The sequence below is a fragment of the Camponotus vicinus genome, unplaced genomic scaffold (genome assembly GCF_025532165.1).
Source record: "Camponotus vicinus isolate PSW18456_S1 unplaced genomic scaffold, iyCamVici1.0 SCAF_12, whole genome shotgun sequence".
Lineage (NCBI taxonomy): Eukaryota > Metazoa > Arthropoda > Insecta > Hymenoptera > Formicidae > Camponotus > Camponotus vicinus.
The window spans coordinates 8705280-8727212 of NW_028141948.1; the positions used below are offsets into that span (position 1 = coordinate 8705280).

Here is a 21933-nt window from a genome sequence, read left to right on the forward strand (position 1 = left end):
CTTACTGAGACTGCAGATTTATATTTAATGTATATATATACATTTTATTTGAATGATGTGCAAATTATTCAAAATTTTTTCTAAACGCGCATTTTTTATTCGAAATGTTTATCCTTTATTTTTTGCAGTTGAGTATTAATTCAGTATCGCGTTTATCATCATCATTAATAGATTGCAATTAAATATTATTAACATCAGATAAAAGTTAATAATATAAAACCACAATTGTCTTACTTTTTGTTATTACTTCATCAACTTTCAGTGACGTTTTAGCACAAATGGTAATATATACATAAACACAACGCCTTAAATCTGTATTTACACATTATATATAAACGTTGCATTGCTATTTTAAGTTGTGAAAGTTTCAGATAATCTTCATATCTGTATATAGCCGCACGAGGCATGAAATACAGAAATCATCATCATTAACTTTGTAATCTAAAAAAATAAAACTTTATGATTATACTATTGTAATTAAAAAAAATCTTTAAACTATCTTCTAGTGATAATTTTTAATTTTGATTAACACGCACAAAAATCAAAGACAGTAATTTTTATATACACAATAATGACGATCAAAATACGATGTTCGATTAATGGCTCCACTGCAAAAAGTAAAAAAATGAAAATCTCGAAAAAAATGTTTTGTTCAAAAAATAATATGGATATTTTATCAATTTAATTTCAATTACGTTACGTTTCAATTTTCAATTTGTGATCTTAATGGAATATTTTAATACATGATAGTTTTTAATACACGATTCAATGTATGTTTCAAGACACGCATGAAATTATATATTAAAAAATAATATTATATGTCGGTATCTTGAACGCGATCGTGATTGTGATCGTTTCCATTAAATTAGTAGCGGAATTGCATCCACTTTTGTCTTTCTTCAATTACAAGGGACGCATTTAAACCAATGGATTCTAATGATTAGAGTGATCACATACTGTCATTACGATGGCCGCATTATCGCCATGTCTCATAGGTACGATATAGCGTAATTTAAGTATGTTTATAAATCTATTCCTATTATATATCTTTACCTATGCTATTTATCATTAGAATTACCAATTTTATTTTGTAAAGTGTGTCCCTTCGATTTGAGAGAGAGAATCTATTCCCTGCCGCCTCTTTTGTGAATCTGCTGATGTTTGATAAGATGCGCCTTTTGCCTGAAAGCTTTACTGCATACGTCACACTTAAACGGTTTCTCGCCCGTATGCGTACGTAAATGCACCTTAATATTGCTTTTGTTTAAGAATGCCCTGCTGCATATGTGACACCTATGAACGGGCTTCTTTGGGTTGCCAACCACTTCGGACTCCGCTCCGTACTGTAATACTGCTGCATTGACGGTCGGATTCTTCTTGCTCGTATTCTGCCCGGAACCCGAGGATCGCGATCTTTTTCTGGGATGTGAAGGAGTGGCGAAAGACGAGTGTAAAAGGTCATCGGGGCTGCAGGATGTGGACACTCGATTAGGCGGGCTAAGAGGCGGATAAGGGCTCGTCGATGATGGCGTTTCACCACAGGATGCGTTCTGAAGACCTGGGGCAGTGTTGGAGTGCTGCTGCAATCTCGCTTGTAGCAGAGGTGAGCGTAAGTCTGTAACGTAGGTCTGTAACGTAGTCTGCGTAAGCAAATTCTGTAGCGTGGAAGAGTGCTGTTGAGTCGATATAGTCGGTGTTGTGGTCACGTAAATCTGTGGCGCGAACGAGTTGGGCGATGTAGTCTCTTGAGTCTTAGGCGAACACTCCGGCAGAATCCACTCGGCAATGTCTATCCAGTCTCCTGAGGTATCTGAAGTCTGCTCCGAGCTGGGACCGTTTCCCTTTCCCGGCACCGTTGTGTCCGCTATCGCGGAACCGATAATCTCCGCAATGTCATCAATATCGTACTCCATCTGCTGCGTCGACTGTGGCAATTGCTGCTGTTGCTGATGTTGACTTTGAGGATGTGGATGCTGTTGTTGTTGTTGCTGCTGTTGATGATTCTGTGGCTGGTGTTTTTGACTTACCTGTGGACATGGTGTACTCGAGGATACTACGGGTGACTCGTAATATTCCTGGTTAGAGGAGGGTGTCGGCGATGCAGATGGTACTGACGATCTCTGACCGGATGAGGCTATCGTGTGATAGTGATGGCCAGATATGCCGTTGATTGAAAGGTGTCCCGTGTAATTAGTGAAGGCTGGAAGCGGACCCTTGATTTCCATTAACGACTGAGCCGAAGCGACGTTGACAGTCGAACCCAACATGAGCGAGTCTACCCATGAAGTATCTTGAAATCCGCCCGTTTGCTTCACATCTGGTACTCCACCTTCGAGGAACTCAGGCCCATTTGCTGCCCAAGGAGACAACAACAGGCTGTCGACAACTTCAGCTGGTGAATCACCCATCACGATCCCGGAAGTCTGACTGCTATGTGGCGGCTCGACACCAGAAGAGGTCAAATGTGACGGCGTCGTCGGTGGACCCGATTGTGTCTCGTATTTCATTTCACTTACGATGTTCGATGTAGGCGAAATGTTGGTGTATGGAGGATTTGGCACAGCTTGTGTTAGAGGTGCACTGTTCCTTTTGATGCTTTTTCCAGGATAAGGCGGTGGCGGTTTAAAAATGTTTCGACTGACCCAATTGGACGCACTATATGTTCTCGTATCCGTTACAAACTCTTCTCCTCTTGATCTTATAGGGATGTAATGCGGATATTGAGAGTAATTAGGCTCTTCAAGACCAAGCGATTCTTGCAATTGTTGTTGTTGTTGAAAGCTGTTCGGCGGTACCGGATTTACGGGCTCGTAAATGTTCAAGTTAATATTTTCTCGGCTCCATCCCGGCAATGCATGTTCTTCTACCAAATTTCCAATTTTTTGGGATGTTATAATCGATGGTTCATCAGAGTAACAGAATTGTTCTTGATGTGGAGGCAAATTGTGAAACTCAGAGACCCTCGAGTTGGTAGAAAACACGTTCGCTTGGTATAGTTGTTTATTGCAATTTTCAGCAATGACCACTTCACCTCCCGCTTTTGTGGAAGAGTCTTTTGTCAAAGACAATTCTTGCAGCTGTTGTTCCAGTTGAGTCTGTTCACTAACCGGTCGTATTGGAATCTCGGGATAGTAATTATTTAAGTTAATATTTTCCCAAGTACATCCCGATGCATGGTCTTCTATCTTGTCTATTTCTTGAGGTGGTATAGTCGATGGTCTATTGGAGTGATAAATTTGTTCCTGCTGTGGATACAAATTATAAAACTCGGAGATTTTATTGGTGAAAGGCGCATTCGCTTGATATAATTGCTGATTGGAATTTTTAGCAACGGTTGCTTCACCTCCCGCCACTGGATTTTTAATATTAACAGTTCTGCATTCGTTTGTCGGTATTGCTGTAGTGTATTTCCTCTCTGATATTGTACGTGTGATTGATTGTTGCAGAGAGGAAGAAATTTTTATTTGTTCGCATGAGGATGTACTTAAGTGAGATCTTTCGGGTATTTCCGGTGTGAAAGACTGTGCGTTGTTCTTTTTCTTGGCTGCCTGTTTATTTCTTCTTATTTTTGTCGATGACAAGAAACTCAGATCATTGCTGAATGATGATGTCGATGGTATAGATTCTACGATGGTGGCAAGACTCTCACAAGCTGTTGGTTCGCGCCGAGTTTTAATTAGTCTTAATTTTTCTAAAGCGTTCCTTAGCCATTTGTTTATACGTCCGGGAGTTCTTTCAAATTGAGAGCATCCTAAATTACTCTGGTAATTTTGACTTCTCGCAGCTATGTGTTGTCGATTATATAAATATTCAGGCGAAGTCTCGAGAGATTGATAGCCACTATCGGAGGAAAACGAAGCCGATTCCAAGCTGTTGTCACCCCAATCGTTAAAGAAATTTTGGATCTCTGGAACACGAAAAAAAATATTGTCATTAACCATATTTATAAATACAAATCAAACGAGAGCAAAAACGTTATCTGATATCTTTCGTATTCGAAAAATCAAATCCACTGTGGAAATTATGGCCATTAATCTTCATTTATTAATCATTATAATTATTATTATTATCATCTTTATTATTAATATTATTATTATTATTATTATTGATATGTAGATATCAGATAACCACAAGAAAATTGACTTCTAATATAAAAAACAGGTTAGAAGAAAATAATTACCGCTAAAAACTTCATAACATTTTTGCGCAAATGTTCTACAAATTATTTTATTTTGTTGTAAACTCGATACCGGTTTTTAATTCGTATTCATTAATGATAGAACATCAGCAATAAAGTACACGAATTTTCTTAATTACGTGATAGATTGTATGATTTATGACGATCATTAAATTCGATTATATGCACGCATAATGTTTAACTACACAAAGATATACGGTATGTTATTCATATATTTCACGAATTAGACAAAGATATGATTTTATTAATAATAACAAAGAAAAAATTGTCATATCTTTTCGAGATTTATTTTAAGGCGAATCGAGATGAATTTTAATACTTATAAAGAAAAAAAGAAGAAGAAAAGAATAAATCCGAGCAAAAACAAGAGCAAATCCGTGAAGCAAGCGAGGCATGTCGTATAACTTTGTAGCACGTTTGTGGTCGATGTTGGTACGGTAGATAAATAGGTAGGTTATATTCAAGTCGATATGATACATTATATGATTATATACATTCATTTATCTATCTATATATATATATATTATATATATATATATATATATATATACACACGAACAAATGTACTTTATACGTACGTAGTATTATTATATATTATATTTATATGAATTATATTTATATTTATATGCGTGCAAGCGTGTGTGTGTGCGTGCGTGTGTGTGTGTGTGTGTGTGTGTGTGTGCGTGCGCGTGCGTGTGTGTGTGTGTGTGTGTGTGTGTGTGTGTGTGTGTGTATGCGTGTACAATAACACACATATATTTATATATTTGTATTTTATATTTATATTTTACAATAACGTATTCTGTGTATCGATGCGTACACATATGTGTATATAAGCGCTAGGTAGATGCAGATCTCACTCTTCCTTTGAGAAGAAAGACTTACTCTAGCTAACTAGGTCAGTAGCACATTAGTCAGTTACTCGACAATCAAATTAAAATCACATTTAAATATATATATATATATATATATATATATATATATATATATATATATTGTGTATATGTATATATATACGTGTGTGTGTGTGTGTGTGTGTGTTTGTGTGGATGTGAACATGAGTTTAATACAATATGCATATATATTGTATTATACATATTATGATAAAAATTATTATATTGTATAAGATTATCTTATTATATTATATGTATATTTTTAAATTAGATAATTTATTTTAATCTTAAAAAACAATTATATGTATCATATGTCAAAATAAACTAAATATCTTATAAAATAATTTTTTCAAGTTTCTCTATTCCAATATTCTTATATTTTAATTAAAATCGGATTTTTTTGATATTACGAAAACACTTCTATTTTTTGGAACAAAATCGTGCTGACACAATATTTCCATCGAAACAAATAAATTTCATTTAAAATCTTTTTTAAAGAATTAAAAGATAATTGTTTCTAGAGATTAAAATTTATTGTCCAATATACATAAAATACTTATATAAATAAACATATATATAAATATAAATACGCTTTGAATTCTCCATGTTGTGCTTCGTTGAAAATTTTCGTGTATCGTCCTTTGGCTTCTCAAAAATCTTCGTGTGTCGTTCTTTAGCTGCAACAATATTAATGATATTAATTGTAATTGTTTTAATAGGAACACAAGCTGTTCGGAAAGTATAATTATATACCTATTTCAAATATTTAAAAAAATATTAAATATTTTTAGCAAATTAGTTTTTTTTCACAAAAGATATTGAAAGTGACCGCCATTAGCACGAGAACATTTTAACTCGTCTAATCTTGTTATCAAAGCTTTTTTTTTCAATTCTTCTTGCGATTCGCCTCTGATGTAATCTCTGATAGCAACTTTAAGATTTTTCATTTTTATGTTATTAATTAAATATAATTAACAATTTAATTAAATATAATTAGTAACAAGTATATAGCTACTTTCCGAACACTTTGTATATATTTCATTTATCATATAAGTTAATATATATTTTAACAATTATATATGTACAATATATACAATTCTATATATAATATATATATATATACAATATAACATATTAATATATATTATATATACATACAATATATAATATGTATAATATAATATTAATATATATAATATAATATATATTAATATATATTATATATACATACAATATATAATATATATAATATTAATATATATAATATAATATATTAATATATATTATATATACAATATCACAATTATGTATACAATATTGTTGATATTATTACAATAAAAGCGATGCAAAAATATGTAGAATTAAAGAAAATATCCACAAAGAAGTTAAGGAAATATATATTACAAAAGTTTTTTTCCGGAAAGAATGTGACATTATACATTGTGCAATTTTGCTACAACTTCGTTTGTAAAATTTTGTAAATAAAACATTTTGTAATGAAGACAAGAGATCATAGATATATTTGTTAAGATTTCTGGTCTTCTGCAAACAATGATTAAAATATTGAGATATAATATCAAAAGTGAAAAATGAACATATTATTGAATGAATTATTTTCTTGCACAGAATATGTTAATTAATTTTTAATACTCGCATCCGATAATATAATCAAAATATATTGAAGATTCTCTTTTTTATTTATAAATTAGAAAATAATTATAAAACTTGATTCACTTAAAATATCATAAGATCAATTTTTATTATATAAACTCATCCAAATTTATTGATAGAGTTTATTTACTAATGAATAATATCAAAAAAGAGATTGTTTTTGTTTTTCACCAATCTGTATCAATAACACAAATATGATGATATGTAAAAAAATAATGCATTTTAACAATTAATTTATAATAAAAAATTTATGTGATTTCACATTTTGTACTTCATAAATGTAGTGACGAATCAAAAATCAGTGTGAGGCATACGAACGTTAAAATATGCGTTTGCAGCTATATCCTAACGCACCAGTATAGCACACGTGGAAAGGAGAGTTTAGTCAGAAAGAAACATACCTTTTGGCTCTTTTCCGGAAGCCAAAAAGAATATAAAATTTCCTCCCATTAACAAAAAAAGAAAAGAAAAGAAGCAAAAATCAAGATATATAGACTTTTTAGATTTTGTCACCATTAAATATCAATATTAAATATTCTCATATATCCTATAAGAATTAGCATCAAATCATTAGAGACAAAATAATATAAAATATCTTATACATATATACAAACATATACATACATTTAGTTTCAAAACTTTATGTATATACATATATAATATATATTTTTTGATAATATGTTATCTTAATGTTTTTATACACATAAAAATAATATAGTAATAATTGATATAAGAAATATAATTTTAAAAAATATGCAATTAATGTTACGCAATTAATGCAATGCTAAATTTGTATAAAACTAAGATTATGAATGAATATACTATGCATTATTCTCTACAAATAAATAAAAAATTTTAAGTTATTAGTAAGTTTATAGTAATAAAATATTTTAGTAAGAAAGTGAAAGTACTTCTCACAAAATATTTCATTATTTTATGAATTACATCAAAATAAGTAATAATTATATAAATAATTATCTTATAAATGACTGATTTATTTTTTACTCCATCTTAATATCTTTATATAAGACTTTTGAGAAAATATTAAAAACAAGAAATTAAACAAGTTTATTTATTTAAGAAGTTTTTATATAAAAAGAAAATATTTTTGGTGCATTTTTGGTGTAGTATTGTGTGTGTTTAAGAAAAAACAAGTGTACAGAAAAATATATTTGTTATACCATTAAAGACTTTTTCGTTTATTATATTGTTCTACTTGTGTGTAACAAGAGGACCCATTCAAATTACCACACAAATTGTATGATTTACTATTCTAAAACACAGTAATTAAAAGACAGTAACAATATTTTTTTTAGAAATTTTTTGTATTTATTATTTTAATCACTTATTTTCCATTTTTATACTTGTAATTTATTACCGATTAATTAAAAAGAATAACATAAAAAATAACATAAAAAAATAAATCACAATTAATATATATGTACAATCGAAAAATTTTAAATATCTAATAATTTTTTAATAAATAATCTATATATGATATACTTGAGTGACCAAGAATTTAAAGATTGATTATTTTTATTCATATTAATATATAAATGTTAGTAACGTACAGCAATTAGCATTAGTATTAGTGATTGCAGCATACATTCAAAATTCTCTATTAATTATTCTATTATTAATGATATTAAAAATCGTTGTATTTATATATTATTTTACAGCAACACAAAAGTGAAGTGAGAAGATAAATGGAATATGAAGATTTTATAAGTTTGTAGTGATTCACGAAATTGATTAAATGTTTCAAAAATTTCAAACAATCATTCAGAAATATATCATTTTAAAAATATATTATATATTTGTATATTTCTTTTGTGTGATTATATACTATTTCTTTTTATATATTTGCTCTTTCAAACATCTCTTTCTCTTTCTAACTACATTAAAGTTTTTTTACAAAGTTGCTAAAACATTTAATCAATTTTGTAAATTATTAAATTCATGCAATTAAGTACTCTAATAATACATGAATTAATTACTAATAATAATATTGGTTTTTAATATTGTGATAATAAAAGAGTTAAAGAGATTAGTAAAAAAGTGAGTTGTAATATATATACAGTGCTTTATATTATTTATTCTAATGATAATGAGTTTTGCATTAATACTGTTACAGTTAATTTAATGTGTCACACAATTTTAAATATTATTATTATTATTTCATTACAGTAGCAGTAGTTAATTTAGCAGTAATTAATATATAACAGGTACTCACCCATATTAAATTATAATATATTTATTGATGATTTTTCACTCACTTTTATCATAAACTTCAACTTTTCTCATTAAGGACGTTATTTCTTTATTGCAACTATATTGAATTATAGTATCAAAAACGAAAAATCATATAAATTTTTTTTCTTGTAAGATATGTGGAAATAAATTAGCTTCATTTTTCTCATTTGCATTTGATGATTTATAAAATATATCATAAATTGCTTTTTCCAATACTCTCCATTAATAAATGTAATTTAATCTACATATATTATCGCTAACGAAAATAGATTTTACGACGATTGATCAAAATTTATAAATAATTATTTATTACTCCACGAACAAAAAAAAAGAAACTCTTCGAAATATTTTACTAATGAAAAACAAATTTATTTATTTCGATATATTTCACGTAAGAAAAAAGTTTATAAGATTTCTTATTTCAATATGACTACAATGAGGAAGTAAGACCCTTGATATATTTTAATCCTAATTAGATGTCACTGACATGAGATTTATATTACACACATATAACAAATCTAACAGAATTCTGACGCATCCTGTCCATGCATCCATCATGAAACATGCTTGTAACATTGATATAATGTTTCCGCAATATTTTCGTAATTTATTAACAAATAAATAGTAATATTATGAAGTTCGATTAATGTAAAATTTATTCGTAGTAAAAGTTTATGTTGAGTCTTATTGTTCAATATCTGAAGAAATCTATAACGCAAGACATTTACTATTACTATTATTTTGATAATTATATTTAATGTTATTATTAAAATATTATTTTTCATAACTTTATAACGATTTTATTACAAGTTATAAAAAATTGATCATATCTATGATACTGAAAAGAATTATAGAAAATATTTCCAGGGTGTTTCATGCGAATTATAGACTCATATTATATATATTCTCTACTTGAAAAATGACCTTAGGAACATCTTTAATCATCCACATTATGTTATCCTGCATAATACGAGGTTGCAATAATAATAACAAACAGACAATAAGAAACAGAATTTCGAAATCCACGATAAATAATAGAAAATAGAATTATAAATAAGTATCAGAATGTTTGACGCGATAACATAATTAGCGTTAAATTTTAGAGAAGGGGAAGCAGTTCTCCTCGCATACTCATGGTAAACACGGAGCAGAGTCGTAAACATCAAACGGCTCCGCGCAGCTACGGTCGAATTTGTCGCGCCGCACGGATACCTGGTGATCCCATTGATAAGTGGCTCACTGAAACATTGTCGTAGGCCCGAAAAAGCAGGCCTCCGGTCGATCGTCGCTCGCGGGCTCACCGTGCGATCGCGCGAGACACGTCCGCGCCATTGGATAACGGTACACGAGAACACGTCACGGCGAGAGGACCCCCCATCCACGCTTTACGAGTCTCGGGGAGCCGGCGCCGACGGTGGGAGAAGCCACTCCAAAGCGTTTACCGTCGACCGTTTACACTTGACAAGGACGGACTCTAACCGACGACAAGGACGGACTCGACGCGCTCAAGTCTGAGTGCAAAGAGCGGGGTTTCGCGAAAGGGGTATGGTAATGATGATGATGGTGATGATGATGATGATGATGATGATGGGTGCGACAGGTACTACCAAGACGATATGCGTGTTTCTCATGACGTGCCACCGCGACCACGCGGATATGTCAATCGGAACAGAAGGAAGAATGGACATCGAATTTAAGCTTTTCGCGCAACCAGGATGTGAGCAATGAAGGGCGCTTACGCGTGAATGGAATGGATATCCTCTTGGAAGTCGCAGTCTGGCAGGTGGATATGACAGTTTATCGATTGTCGTGCAACAACAGCTGTAAATCCGGAAGAAAATTAAATTCTTAAGGAAATATTTTTTCTTTATTTTTCAATTATTTATTTATATTTTCCTCTTCGTACTGAGATCTTCGCTTTTTATCATTTTTCATCAAATTTATATATATTAATATATATAATATAAGGAATGGCACATGAGAAATAATTAAAAAAATAATAACAAGTTTATATATGTTACATAAAAAAATTCGTGAATAAGTATATTGTTTTCTATTTTTATATATATGTAATTATCTTTACTTTTATATTTTATTTTCCAATATTGTGTAATTTTTAAATTATTTTTTACCATCGATATATTGAATGTTGCCGGAGGCAACATCGTTATTTCTTATTAAATTCCTTTCTTATCAATTTTGATCTATTCAAGTCCTTGTCATCGATTAAAGTCTATCCTTATCGAATGTAAACAATCAATGATAATAATAATCAGGATAATAACGGTTGACTTATTAAGAAAACAACAATTATTCGTAGCTATTATATTAACAGATATAAAATTTATCGCTGCATTTCTTAAAATTCCGCGACATGTAGTTCTCTCAATATAGATCCGACATGTCTGACTTATAATGTCTATCTTCTACTTAATATTTTATAAGTTATAATATTCTTTGATTTATAAATAGAACAAGCATATTTTTATCTTTATTTAATTCATTTTCTCGTTTGTTCCTAACTTCTGTGTTACAAAATTTAGAATCTTCGTCAAATTCTGAATTGGCGTTTAATTGATAATCTAATGCAATCTAATTTCAGATACAAAAGATTACCAATCAACAATTATTTTTATTCTTAACAATAATCTTAACAATAAAGAATTATTCATTCTATTTACAAACATGAATGTAAAATAAATAAATAAATAAATGAATAAATAAATAAATAAATATAATTGGCTTCTAAACATTAGCATAACAATAGATATTTGAAGAAATCGATCAATTATTTAAAAAAAAATGTATTTGCATCTCAATATAAATATTAGGCATTTTTCCAGAGTCAAAGGACTTTAATTAGCGCCACAAAGGCACACAGAAAAAAATAAGTGTCAAATCAAAACTTATATACTTAAACTATCGCGTTCATTGTTTCGTATATACGCAACAATTTATAAGCTTCTTAGAAGAATTTAATAATTTTAAATTTCAACAATATTATAGTCTTATTTTAATATTATAATTGTCACCTCAAAAATATATAATTATTTAATTCTACTTTAAGAAAATTATAATCTTCGATTTAAAAATATTATTTTCTATCTAACATTGTTTCTTTTCCATTCAAGAAAATTAAATCTTAAATCATAAGAATATATTTTTCTTGATTGAACTATATAAAATGGCTGCATTCAAGTAAGCAATTATTCAAGCAATTATATTTTTCCTTAATTAACGCAATATAATCTCATTTCAAGATTTCCATGTTAAAACTAAATATATTTTCAAAACAAGAATATCCTTTTTTTCTATGCAGAATGGAATGTCCATCCGATGCGCAGCCGCGTGTACGCACGTGTACCCGGAATGATGCACGCGGAGGTACCTGCATCATTCCATCCTCTCATCGGGGGCCTCATCGCGCCGCTCGCGAATATCCGTGCCGTGACTACACCATAAGGCCGAAACCATACCGCGCTCGCGGCTCGAGCCGCGCGCAGTGGGGCGGCCAAAGTAGGCCGGAGCACCGTTACAGCCGGCTGCACGGCCGAAGCCTACGCAAATCGACTTGATTTTGCCCGAATGGCTTTCCTTTTCGTTGTGAAAAATGGCGCGTGCGAGCCGCTGGTTTCCGCGCCGACCCACTTCTCTACGCGAGCGACCATGCGTGCAATTTTCCTCGCGATTCCCGCGCGCGCCCGCACACTTGACACTTGTGTGCGAGCACGTGACGTCCGCCGCGTCGCGCTCTGTCGTCTTTTTTTCCCCCCCGGTTTTATTTTCCGGCGCGAGTATAAATATCCACGTTCGGTAAATATGTAGTTGCGTCTGCGGTAGAATTTTTGTAGGGCTTAAATTTACAAATTATATTTTCAAATTATTTTTTGTTTCTTATTTTAGCGAGAGAGCAATGTTTCTCGGCCGAAAAAGCTAACGAAATTTCAATCCGAATCTCCGCATCATCCGGAAGAGACGCGGCGCGCAACGCGCGGCACACTTGTTCGTGCGATGACTATGCCCGGCTAAACTATATCGGCACGTATACTGGAGAACGGAAGTAGGTCGAGGCACCGTTACCGGGTAGCCGAGAAGCTCGGGAGGCCTACGCGAGACGAGTCAGATTTTGCTAAGCGTTCGACGCCGGCGATGTATGCGCGTATACGCGCACGTACACAACATCGTGGCTTTCCTTTTCGTTACGAAAAATGGCGCGTGCGAAACGCAGTTCCCCGTGAATGACCCACATCGGTCAAACGAGTCACGCTCGCGCGAGAGCGTCTTCGTCCTCGCGCGCCTCGTTGGCGGGCGACCGGTTGGGAACCTAACCGCTCGGTACCCGTGACCCACACACCGCAGCACGCAGAACCAGACGCGACCAAACGTGAAATTCATTTCCATACTTCCGTGTCCGGCTGTACGCGGAATGGATCTTTTCGCCTCGTTACGCAGCAGCGACGGACTACGCGTTCGTCCGTTCCCAATCGACTCGTTTAACGCGCCTTTTTTCCTCAATGTCGTTTTCCTTTTTAATTAATAAATGCGGAAAATAACATCGTTTCTTCAGTACTTTTCGCATTTTTAATCTAAGGTTACAGAATATTAAAGTTTTTTTATATTATTTTTATAAAAATAATTATCTCCTTTTTTTAAGAATTAAGACTGAATATGTCATTTTTAATATTTATTGCGATTGTCAGGATTAATACTTAATGAAATAATAATGTAACTAAAACAATTATTTATAAATGTCGTAATATATCAATAAGATAAAAAAAGTTACAGGGAAAAAGAGAGTTTTCGCGTATCTCAAATTCGAGATTATTTATCAATTAAATAATTAAAAATTGCAAAAATCTTAAATTTTATAATGCCACTATCAAATGTAAAAATATTGAAGCAAATGAAGATATAATTTGCTTGTCCTGTTTACAAATAAAAAAATAATTTAATTTGTAAGTAGAAAACAGACGTTTGAGTCAGACATGTCGGATCTATATTGAGATAAAAGAACATGAGAAATCGTTGTTTTTTTGGGGCGAAGGAAATTTTATTTTATCTGTTAGTAATAAAAAGTTGATGAAAGATCTAGGGACAACAAAGAAATATTTTTAGAACGTGTTTTTGCACAGAAATGCAAATGATATTGATCTATGCATTGATCGATTGTATCGTCGCGACATTAATTTCTTTAGCATTAATTCTTTAAAAATAGATCATCCAAATGAGGGTATTATCTTTTATCTACTATAACGGTATATTTGAAAATGGTTCTGTTTAGCGGGTCGTTAATGGTACTCTGTAAGTACCGAGCATCATATGTGGGCGAATGAAAAATAGCTATCTAGATATTACCACGTTTTCAATTAATTCGACTATCGATTACTATTTCACGATTTTCAAGAAACACATGTCCATTTGCACAAGTCGATAATATATTTTTTAATCAAACATCAGAGTACATTATAATTTCAGATAAATACACTTTTACATCAGTTGTATTATTTTCTAAAACATAAAGCAGAAAATGAGCAAAAAACTCTGGGTAATTACTTGTTAATTAATTATATAGATTAATAGGCATAAGTGACTATTGTGAATAATTTAGAATTCGACATAATTTATTAGAATTCTGCGCGAAATAGAATTATTTGCAAAACGGTGCGCAAGTTAAAAATGTCTTCCTCTATATCTTTCCATCAATCAAATGTTAAAAAATATATACACGCTTTACTAGATAGAATATCATTGAACAATTTGCCAATATTCGTAAAGATTTTTATAAAAATTGGAAGTGAAATAAAAAAAAATAGAAGAATAGAAATACATGTTACATCATGTTTTACAAAACGTTTGTACAAGTTGTGCTAAAAAAAGAAATGATTAATTGCATGTCGCTTTAATTGTGTATATATTTTATTAGACGCAATAAGATTCTTTCTTCAAATTTCTTTTCATTTTATTTCCGGTTTCATAAATCTTCTGAAATCTCAGCAGGATACTTAGGAAAGGTATCTTGTCGAGTTAAAAATGTAAAAATTCTTTGAAGTTTTATTTGACAAAAGATACAAAGATAAAGGTAAAAGAAAAGAAATTCTTTATTCCCGCGCTATTTCTAAAAACTAAACATGCAATTTTGATGGTAAATCGTAAAATAATAGTCTTCAATGAAGTTTTAAAATTTATTTTAACTTTTTTCTGTAAATTCTGCTAAATAAAAAATAATATACAAGGTGAATCGTAAGTAATTGTAAAACTTTGTAAAAATGTTTCTGGATAAAAAGCAAGATTAATTATTCATATAAACATTGAGAGGAAAATGCTTCTGTTTCTGAAATAATGAACAAAAATTAATTTGAAATATTGGCTTTACTTTATAAACATCAGATTAGATTCTTTTATTTCACTATGTTATGTACTTTGTATTCTGATTTTCCAACAGTGTTTATTTTCAGTGTGTATTTTTCAGCAAAGTTTATTACAATGACAGAAAGTAGAGTTTAACGCGGAACTATACTTGAGTATGTAAACACAAAGTACCTAAGATGATTGTAGCAATTTAATCAGACAGGTCTATCAATACAGTGAGTGAATGTTTTCTTTTGGAGAACTGAGTGACATTCATCTAACGCACGGTGAAATGCAATGCAATGTACTTGCTGCACATCATACAATTGTAAAATGAAGTCAATATTAGAAACTAATTCTCATTATTTCACAAATGAAGAATGTTTCGCCTAATATTTGTATGAATAATTGTTCTTACTTCCAGGAATACGTTCACAAAATTTTAAAATATATTCGCCTCGTATGTAAAAATTATATTTTGTAAATTTAATATAATTTACTCCCTAGAAAGTGTTCTCTGAAAGTGACCTCTTTTGAATTGATTGATGTCTAACCTTTGATATTTACTTCTTTCGTTGAAATTTCGAGCTAAATTCTCCTAATTAAAATATATAATATAAAACATATTATATATGTATTAAATTAATTATAATATCTAAATGTTAACCAATATAGATATGCAAAAAAATTATTTTAGGATATTTTTAAACTAAAAATATACATTCTTATTAAGCTGACAAAATTAGCAAAAAAATATCTGATGATAGCGATTAAATGGCGATCAAATTTAGATCCAGAAAATTAATAATATTTCAAAATAAATCATTTTGATTGTGAAAATGCTTGAAGAATGACGATTATATTTGCGAGACAAATTTCTTCTCGAGGAACGTGATCGTATTGTCATTGAAGCCGACCTTTGCCTGAATGTTGACATCAAAAGGATGTAGACCCGGCTCGATACGTGCACGTAGATGCGTGCACGAGGCAACCTGGCACCGCTTCGTCGTCGGAGAAAGTGCGACGACCCTTAAGGTAAAGGTTAAAGACGATGAGGACGAAGACGACGTTGAGGAAATACGCGGGGATTGGTGAACATTCGCATAGCTGCGGTTGAGGCATCGAAACAACACTGGTCTATCGACATTTCATAGCACTTTCGCTGCAAGGACAAGTAGCGTACATACGAAGCAAATCTCCGAGCGCATTATTAGAAACCATAAATGGATAATCATAAATCAATATTGGTCTAAATAACATACAGATCTAAAAACCAAAATGGCTTGTAAAAAACGGCTTAATTATATATTTGTACGAGACATTTATACAGTTGAAACATCAAATATTGTTTGAATATCTTTCTTCATCTTCCTCGTTTTTTCACCTCCCTTTTTTCATCTGCGGCGTCTTCAAACTGACAAACTACGTTCAAAATTTGGAAGCAAATGAGGAAGAGGTAATAAAAAAAACGTTGAGAATTTTTACAAAAGAAGACCATCAGCTACGTGTACGTATTTCTATGCATGAGCTCCCTTATGGATCGACGCCAATAACCATAAAGATCCCCGCGAATCCATAGATCTCCATGAAGTCTGCGGACGACCACTGCGGAGTCCCGTAGACCCGTCCATGGACGACCATGAGCGACCGTAGAGGTAAAGGCGGTATCTATATAGCCACTACGGAACCGACGAGTCGGAAGACCTCCCCACCTTGGTCGGAGTACCGGTTAATGTGGTACACTGACCTACTCTCTAGTCACTGCTGCAACAGTGAGAACACCCCGCCATACTGTTGTTCCGCCGTCCTTCTCTCGCAGAAGCGGCGCTACTTTTTCTCTCTCTCTCTCTTTCTCGCGTCTTTCCTCTCTCTTTCCTTGTCTATCTCGCATTCCCTTTCTGCTTCTATTCCTCGTCGTTTCTTTCTCATGCCTCTCTTTCTTTCTATCTCTCTTTTTTCCTCTCTCTTTTTGCTTTTGTAAAATTACATCGACCGTTTTACGAAACGATGTCGGCAAAATAATTGTGACCCACAAAAAACAATGTCTTTATTAGTTTTACGTTTCAGCGTTTAATGTAAATTCAAAAATTTAATTGGCCATATTTTGTATTATGATTTTTTTAAGAATGTACCATCACAAATGCGCCGAAAACTTTATCTGTATAAACGAATGTATGCTCAATATTTTATGATATATATGATATATAATTTTTAAAATTTAATTATATTGAATATATACAATAAAACGTTAAACTTGATAAATTATTTAATAAAATGTTCAACATATAGAGAAAATGTTTTGAGCATTTATGTTAAAATTTTATTATATAATATTTTTAAATAATACATTTAAATAACATTTTTGAGAGAGAGAAAAAGAGAGAGAGAAAGAGGGAATGTGATATACTTTTATTAAGTGTTTTTTATTAATTAATCTTAGATTCTCAAACTTTATTTTTCTTACAATCACTTCCGTTAAAAAAATTCTCTCCATATATTTTGTTATATTTACACTAGCATAATTTACAATTTATATAGTGAAACAAAATATCTCTCTTTATGTTTAAAATATTTCTTACATTGATATACCATATCTCATATTATTATAAAGAATATCTTAGAATATGAAAAAACTGTAGTAAAATATTTTACAAGCAAATCTAATGAGAGTTATTGCTCGTCAAAGAGATAGAATAGAAATAGAGATTTCGTTCTGCTGCATTAACTATGCGATGAAAAGTGCGAGAGGAGAATGAGACATCCTGCTGAACTATCGTCTTAACGAATATCTAATTATAATAGTCTAGCACGATACTTTAATTATGAACTTATTTATTTAGAAAAATACTATTAAAAAAATAAAAAAATATTAATATTATCTAACTATGTAAATATGTATGCAAAAGATGTCCGGCCAGTTATTCGTCAGCGTTCCATGACACGATCATTTCGCGATGTACGATACCATTTCGATTCTCTATTAAAATATTAATCGGACAATCCCTGCCGCGTACAAAAATAATTTTTGATCGAATTGTAACGGATAGAGGAGAATCATTGCATAAAATGCATGCGCCACTAGAAATCGACGACCTGACACTGAGATTGTCCCGAGCCAGTCGTAGATTGGCATCGAGGTGCAACGAACCGCCTTGCGAGATGTCTACAACCTCGAGCAACAAGTCGGATCCCCACTCAGCGAATAGCCGAGGAAGTCGTTCCGGAGAAATTTCACCGCAAACTTAGCAGCCTCTATCGTCGTCATTGCCATAGTTTAGGTAGTTCACGTCGTCATCGTCTGTGCTCGAATACCTAATAGGCGAATTGGCTTTTAAATTGCCAAAGAATCGCTGAGAAAATATACGGATATATCGTCAAATGTAGAGAGCTGTGTGTGTTCTTGCTTGCGGAAATTTGAATAATCCTCAAACGGCGTATTTTTAAAAGATAAGAAATGATAGAGCATTACACAATTTTTATCGTTTACACAAACTTGCCGTAGGGACATAGGACTTTAAAATATCATTTAAATATATATTGCAGAATATATGAAAATTAATTTCGTGATCTTGATCGAGAGAATGCACGCGGATAAATTCCAATGAGTAGGTTTCAAAAGACGTGAAATTTTCTTATATTTTCAAAACTGATTGAAATCAAAATTGAAATTATTTGTGACAAAATAAAAACTTTTTCTTTCAAAACATATAAAACATTAGTGCAGATATTTTTTCAATTTTTTATTTATTTATTTTTTATTATTAAAAACACCGTAATCTTTTTTACGACCCAATTTTGACCGAGTAATCTTCTCTGTAGTATCAATTCTAAGTTCCGTTATTATACATATGTTGGCCTCTAAAGCCAAACCTTAACAGTATGCATTACTTCTCAAAACAGAAAAAATATGAAGATATTATAGTGATTAACAATTTTTTTACTCAAGGAAAGATTACCTTTTTTACTTTTTTATTTAGTTTCAAAGTAGTAGATTGATTTTTTATGAAAAAGTTTAATCTTTTTTTGGATTTTGAGATGTCGCCAATTTTTATTACTTAAAAAAAAATTTACTTATATAATATAAAAGAATCCTATAGTATTTTTTTATTAATGTATAAAAAATATATGAAAACAAAAAATTAAGTTTTATTTGTGAATAGAAAATAATGTTTATTTAAATAAAATAAACATTTAACTAAATTATTTAAATAAAATAAACATTAAAATAAACTATCATCGATTTATTTTGATTAAAGAATTGCTACAGACGAATATTCATCTCTTCATTTTTAACGCGAGTTTTGATTGCCAGATTTCTGAAATTTTTGACTTCTTACTGAATCAGAGATCAGTAATAAACTCTCTAAAAGAGTTTCTTCCCCTTCCAAAATTTCCAAATACGTTTAGTCTAAACTTGACCTAGTCTCAAGTGTGATTTACGATAACGGAAAGCACGATATGGGCTCTGATCAATTCGATGCTGTCGCAAAATTATCGACTTGTGCGCACAAATAGACGGTTACTTATCGTGAGTAGCGAACGAAGTTCTATCGTTAGAAAGCGTGGTAATTCAAGTGACGTATGTGGCACAAGAAGTACTAGACGACAACCGATTCGTAAAATTATGGAACACCATCGTCATCGGGGTTCTTATTGGTGTGTGTATTCTCAATTCAAAATCTATATTCTTATCCATATTCTCTATGCAAATTCAGACGCAATGTCAATAACACAAATTGCATCATTGGTTTACTTTCAATGATGTCAATTGCATGATTTCCATTAGAGATATCGTACCATTATTCAATAATATTACACAATTAATTTTTAATTTACATTTTTAACATTATTCATCTTTTCCTTCCTTCTTGACAAAGATATTTTAATTTTATCGCCAAATTATTATACGAGTAACTTATACATACACAGTTCCTCCGATCAATGATGAAATAAAAAAGAAGGTGATTTTTCATGAAAAAATTAAGTCAAAAATAAATAAAATAGAATAAGAATAAATAAAAATCTTTTTCATGCAAAGCTTTCTTTCTTTCTTAAAAAAAGAATCTGTATAAAAAAAATTATGAAATTTATATCATATTTATTTTCTTAAATTTGAAAAACGAAAAGATCTTATATATATTATATTAAAATCAGAATTTAGCGGCTGTTAATATGCAATATATAGCAATTTAAAATAAGTTAAGTTACAGAAAAAATTATTTTTAATTTTTATCATTTTTAATTTTTTATTAAAATTTATTTTTATTAAAATTTTGTATCTTTCATGCATATTTCTATAATCGCTATTGGAAATGTTGCATCGATCATCACCAGTTGTGAGAAATCATTCAGACTTGAAATAAAGCATACAAGGAAGAGATTATTACTATACTTTTCAATTTTCAAAGTAATCTTTCTAAGGACAAAGCCTCTCGTAATGAAAAAAACTTGTTTTACATTTTTTGACTTATTTTTTTATAAAATAAATAACTTCTTTTTTCGATTGTACATCAGTTCGGAGAAACCTGGCCTGCGCGCACGTACGTGCCGCACTCTGACCCTTGCTTTCCACGCACCTGTTGAGATGCTTCAAGATGCATATTACAACGCGCATCCTTGCGTTAGCTATAAATCTTATCAATCAAGTATATGTTTCTATCACGCGACAATTGCTTGCATTTATTACCACACATCAACACGTATGTGGAAATCAAAGATGACATTTTCAAGGTAATAATTCAAGAGCAATCGTCTAAAAATGATAGAATATTTGATAGTAATTGTCGACTTACTTGTAGCACCTGGACCGGTATTGGCTCTACGGCTTCAGAAGGAGAACTTTTGTTATAAACCTATCCAAAGCACAATGCACAGTGTGTCACTCGATCAGCATCCTCAACACACGCACTAATTCGATCGACGGATCACGCGCGAGAAGATAACGTGGTCCACCACTATCACTGGCAAGAAAAATCCGAAAGAAGAAATGTTCCTTGTTTCGTTGCGATATCTTGATATCTTGTACGAGCTACGCGAAGTGACTGTGTATTCAAAGCGCCTACTTGATGTCACAGAAAAAAGAAGAGACGTCTCACGAATTCTCCATAGTGAAGATCGGAACTTGTCAATCCTCCAAGTGATCAAAGACCGAGTGAGTTAACAGTACGACGCGTGAGCCCTAACTGTGTTGGGTCTTACACTGGGCCGTCAGAGTCATGCGGCCAGGACTCCCCCACTTAAGTACCCATATTCTCTCAAAGGCAAGAGAACTTCTCCCGCTCCTTTCGCACTCCTATACGTCATCAGCGCCCAGTCGCTCTTGTACTCTTCCTCTATTGTAGCGACATTTTCCACCACTCTAGTATACTACCCTCTAATATTGTGGTTGCGCATGGACAGAACGTACCTCTAACAGATTCCACATTCTTATTGGTTTCCGTATGTTCGTTCCATCAACCAATCAGAACATAGAATTCGATTGTGATTAAAAATAAACGTTTCCACAGTAAAGTTGATAAAATTTAAGATTCAATTAGAAGAATAGACTTATAAGCTAAGTAAATTAGCAGG

General features: G+C 31.6%; 2 protein-coding genes across 2 annotated transcripts in view; one reads left to right on the top strand and one right to left on the bottom strand.

The window, feature by feature from the left end:
- The window catches only part of LOC145962711 (uncharacterized), an 83408-nt gene extending 79365 nt beyond the window's left edge, over positions 1 to 4043 (top strand). The window contains exon 6 of the mRNA XM_083083978.1: positions 1270 to 4043. Coding sequence (XP_082940104.1) covers positions 1270 to 1290 — 21 coding nt within the window. The 3' untranslated portion in view covers positions 1291 to 4043. The remainder of the gene's footprint in view (positions 1 to 1269) is intronic.
- On the bottom strand, positions 777 to 21518 carry Ich (zinc finger protein ichor). Its single transcript, XM_083083974.1, has 3 exons — positions 21156 to 21518; positions 5682 to 5768; positions 777 to 3907 (listed from the first exon to the last, which is right to left on the bottom strand). The coding sequence occupies exons 2-3, from the start codon at positions 5695 to 5697 to the stop codon at positions 1125 to 1127; spliced, it is 2799 nt and encodes a 932-aa protein (XP_082940100.1). The 5' UTR covers positions 5698 to 5768; positions 21156 to 21518; the 3' UTR covers positions 777 to 1124.
- Between the last annotated feature and the right edge of the window lie 415 nt (positions 21519 to 21933).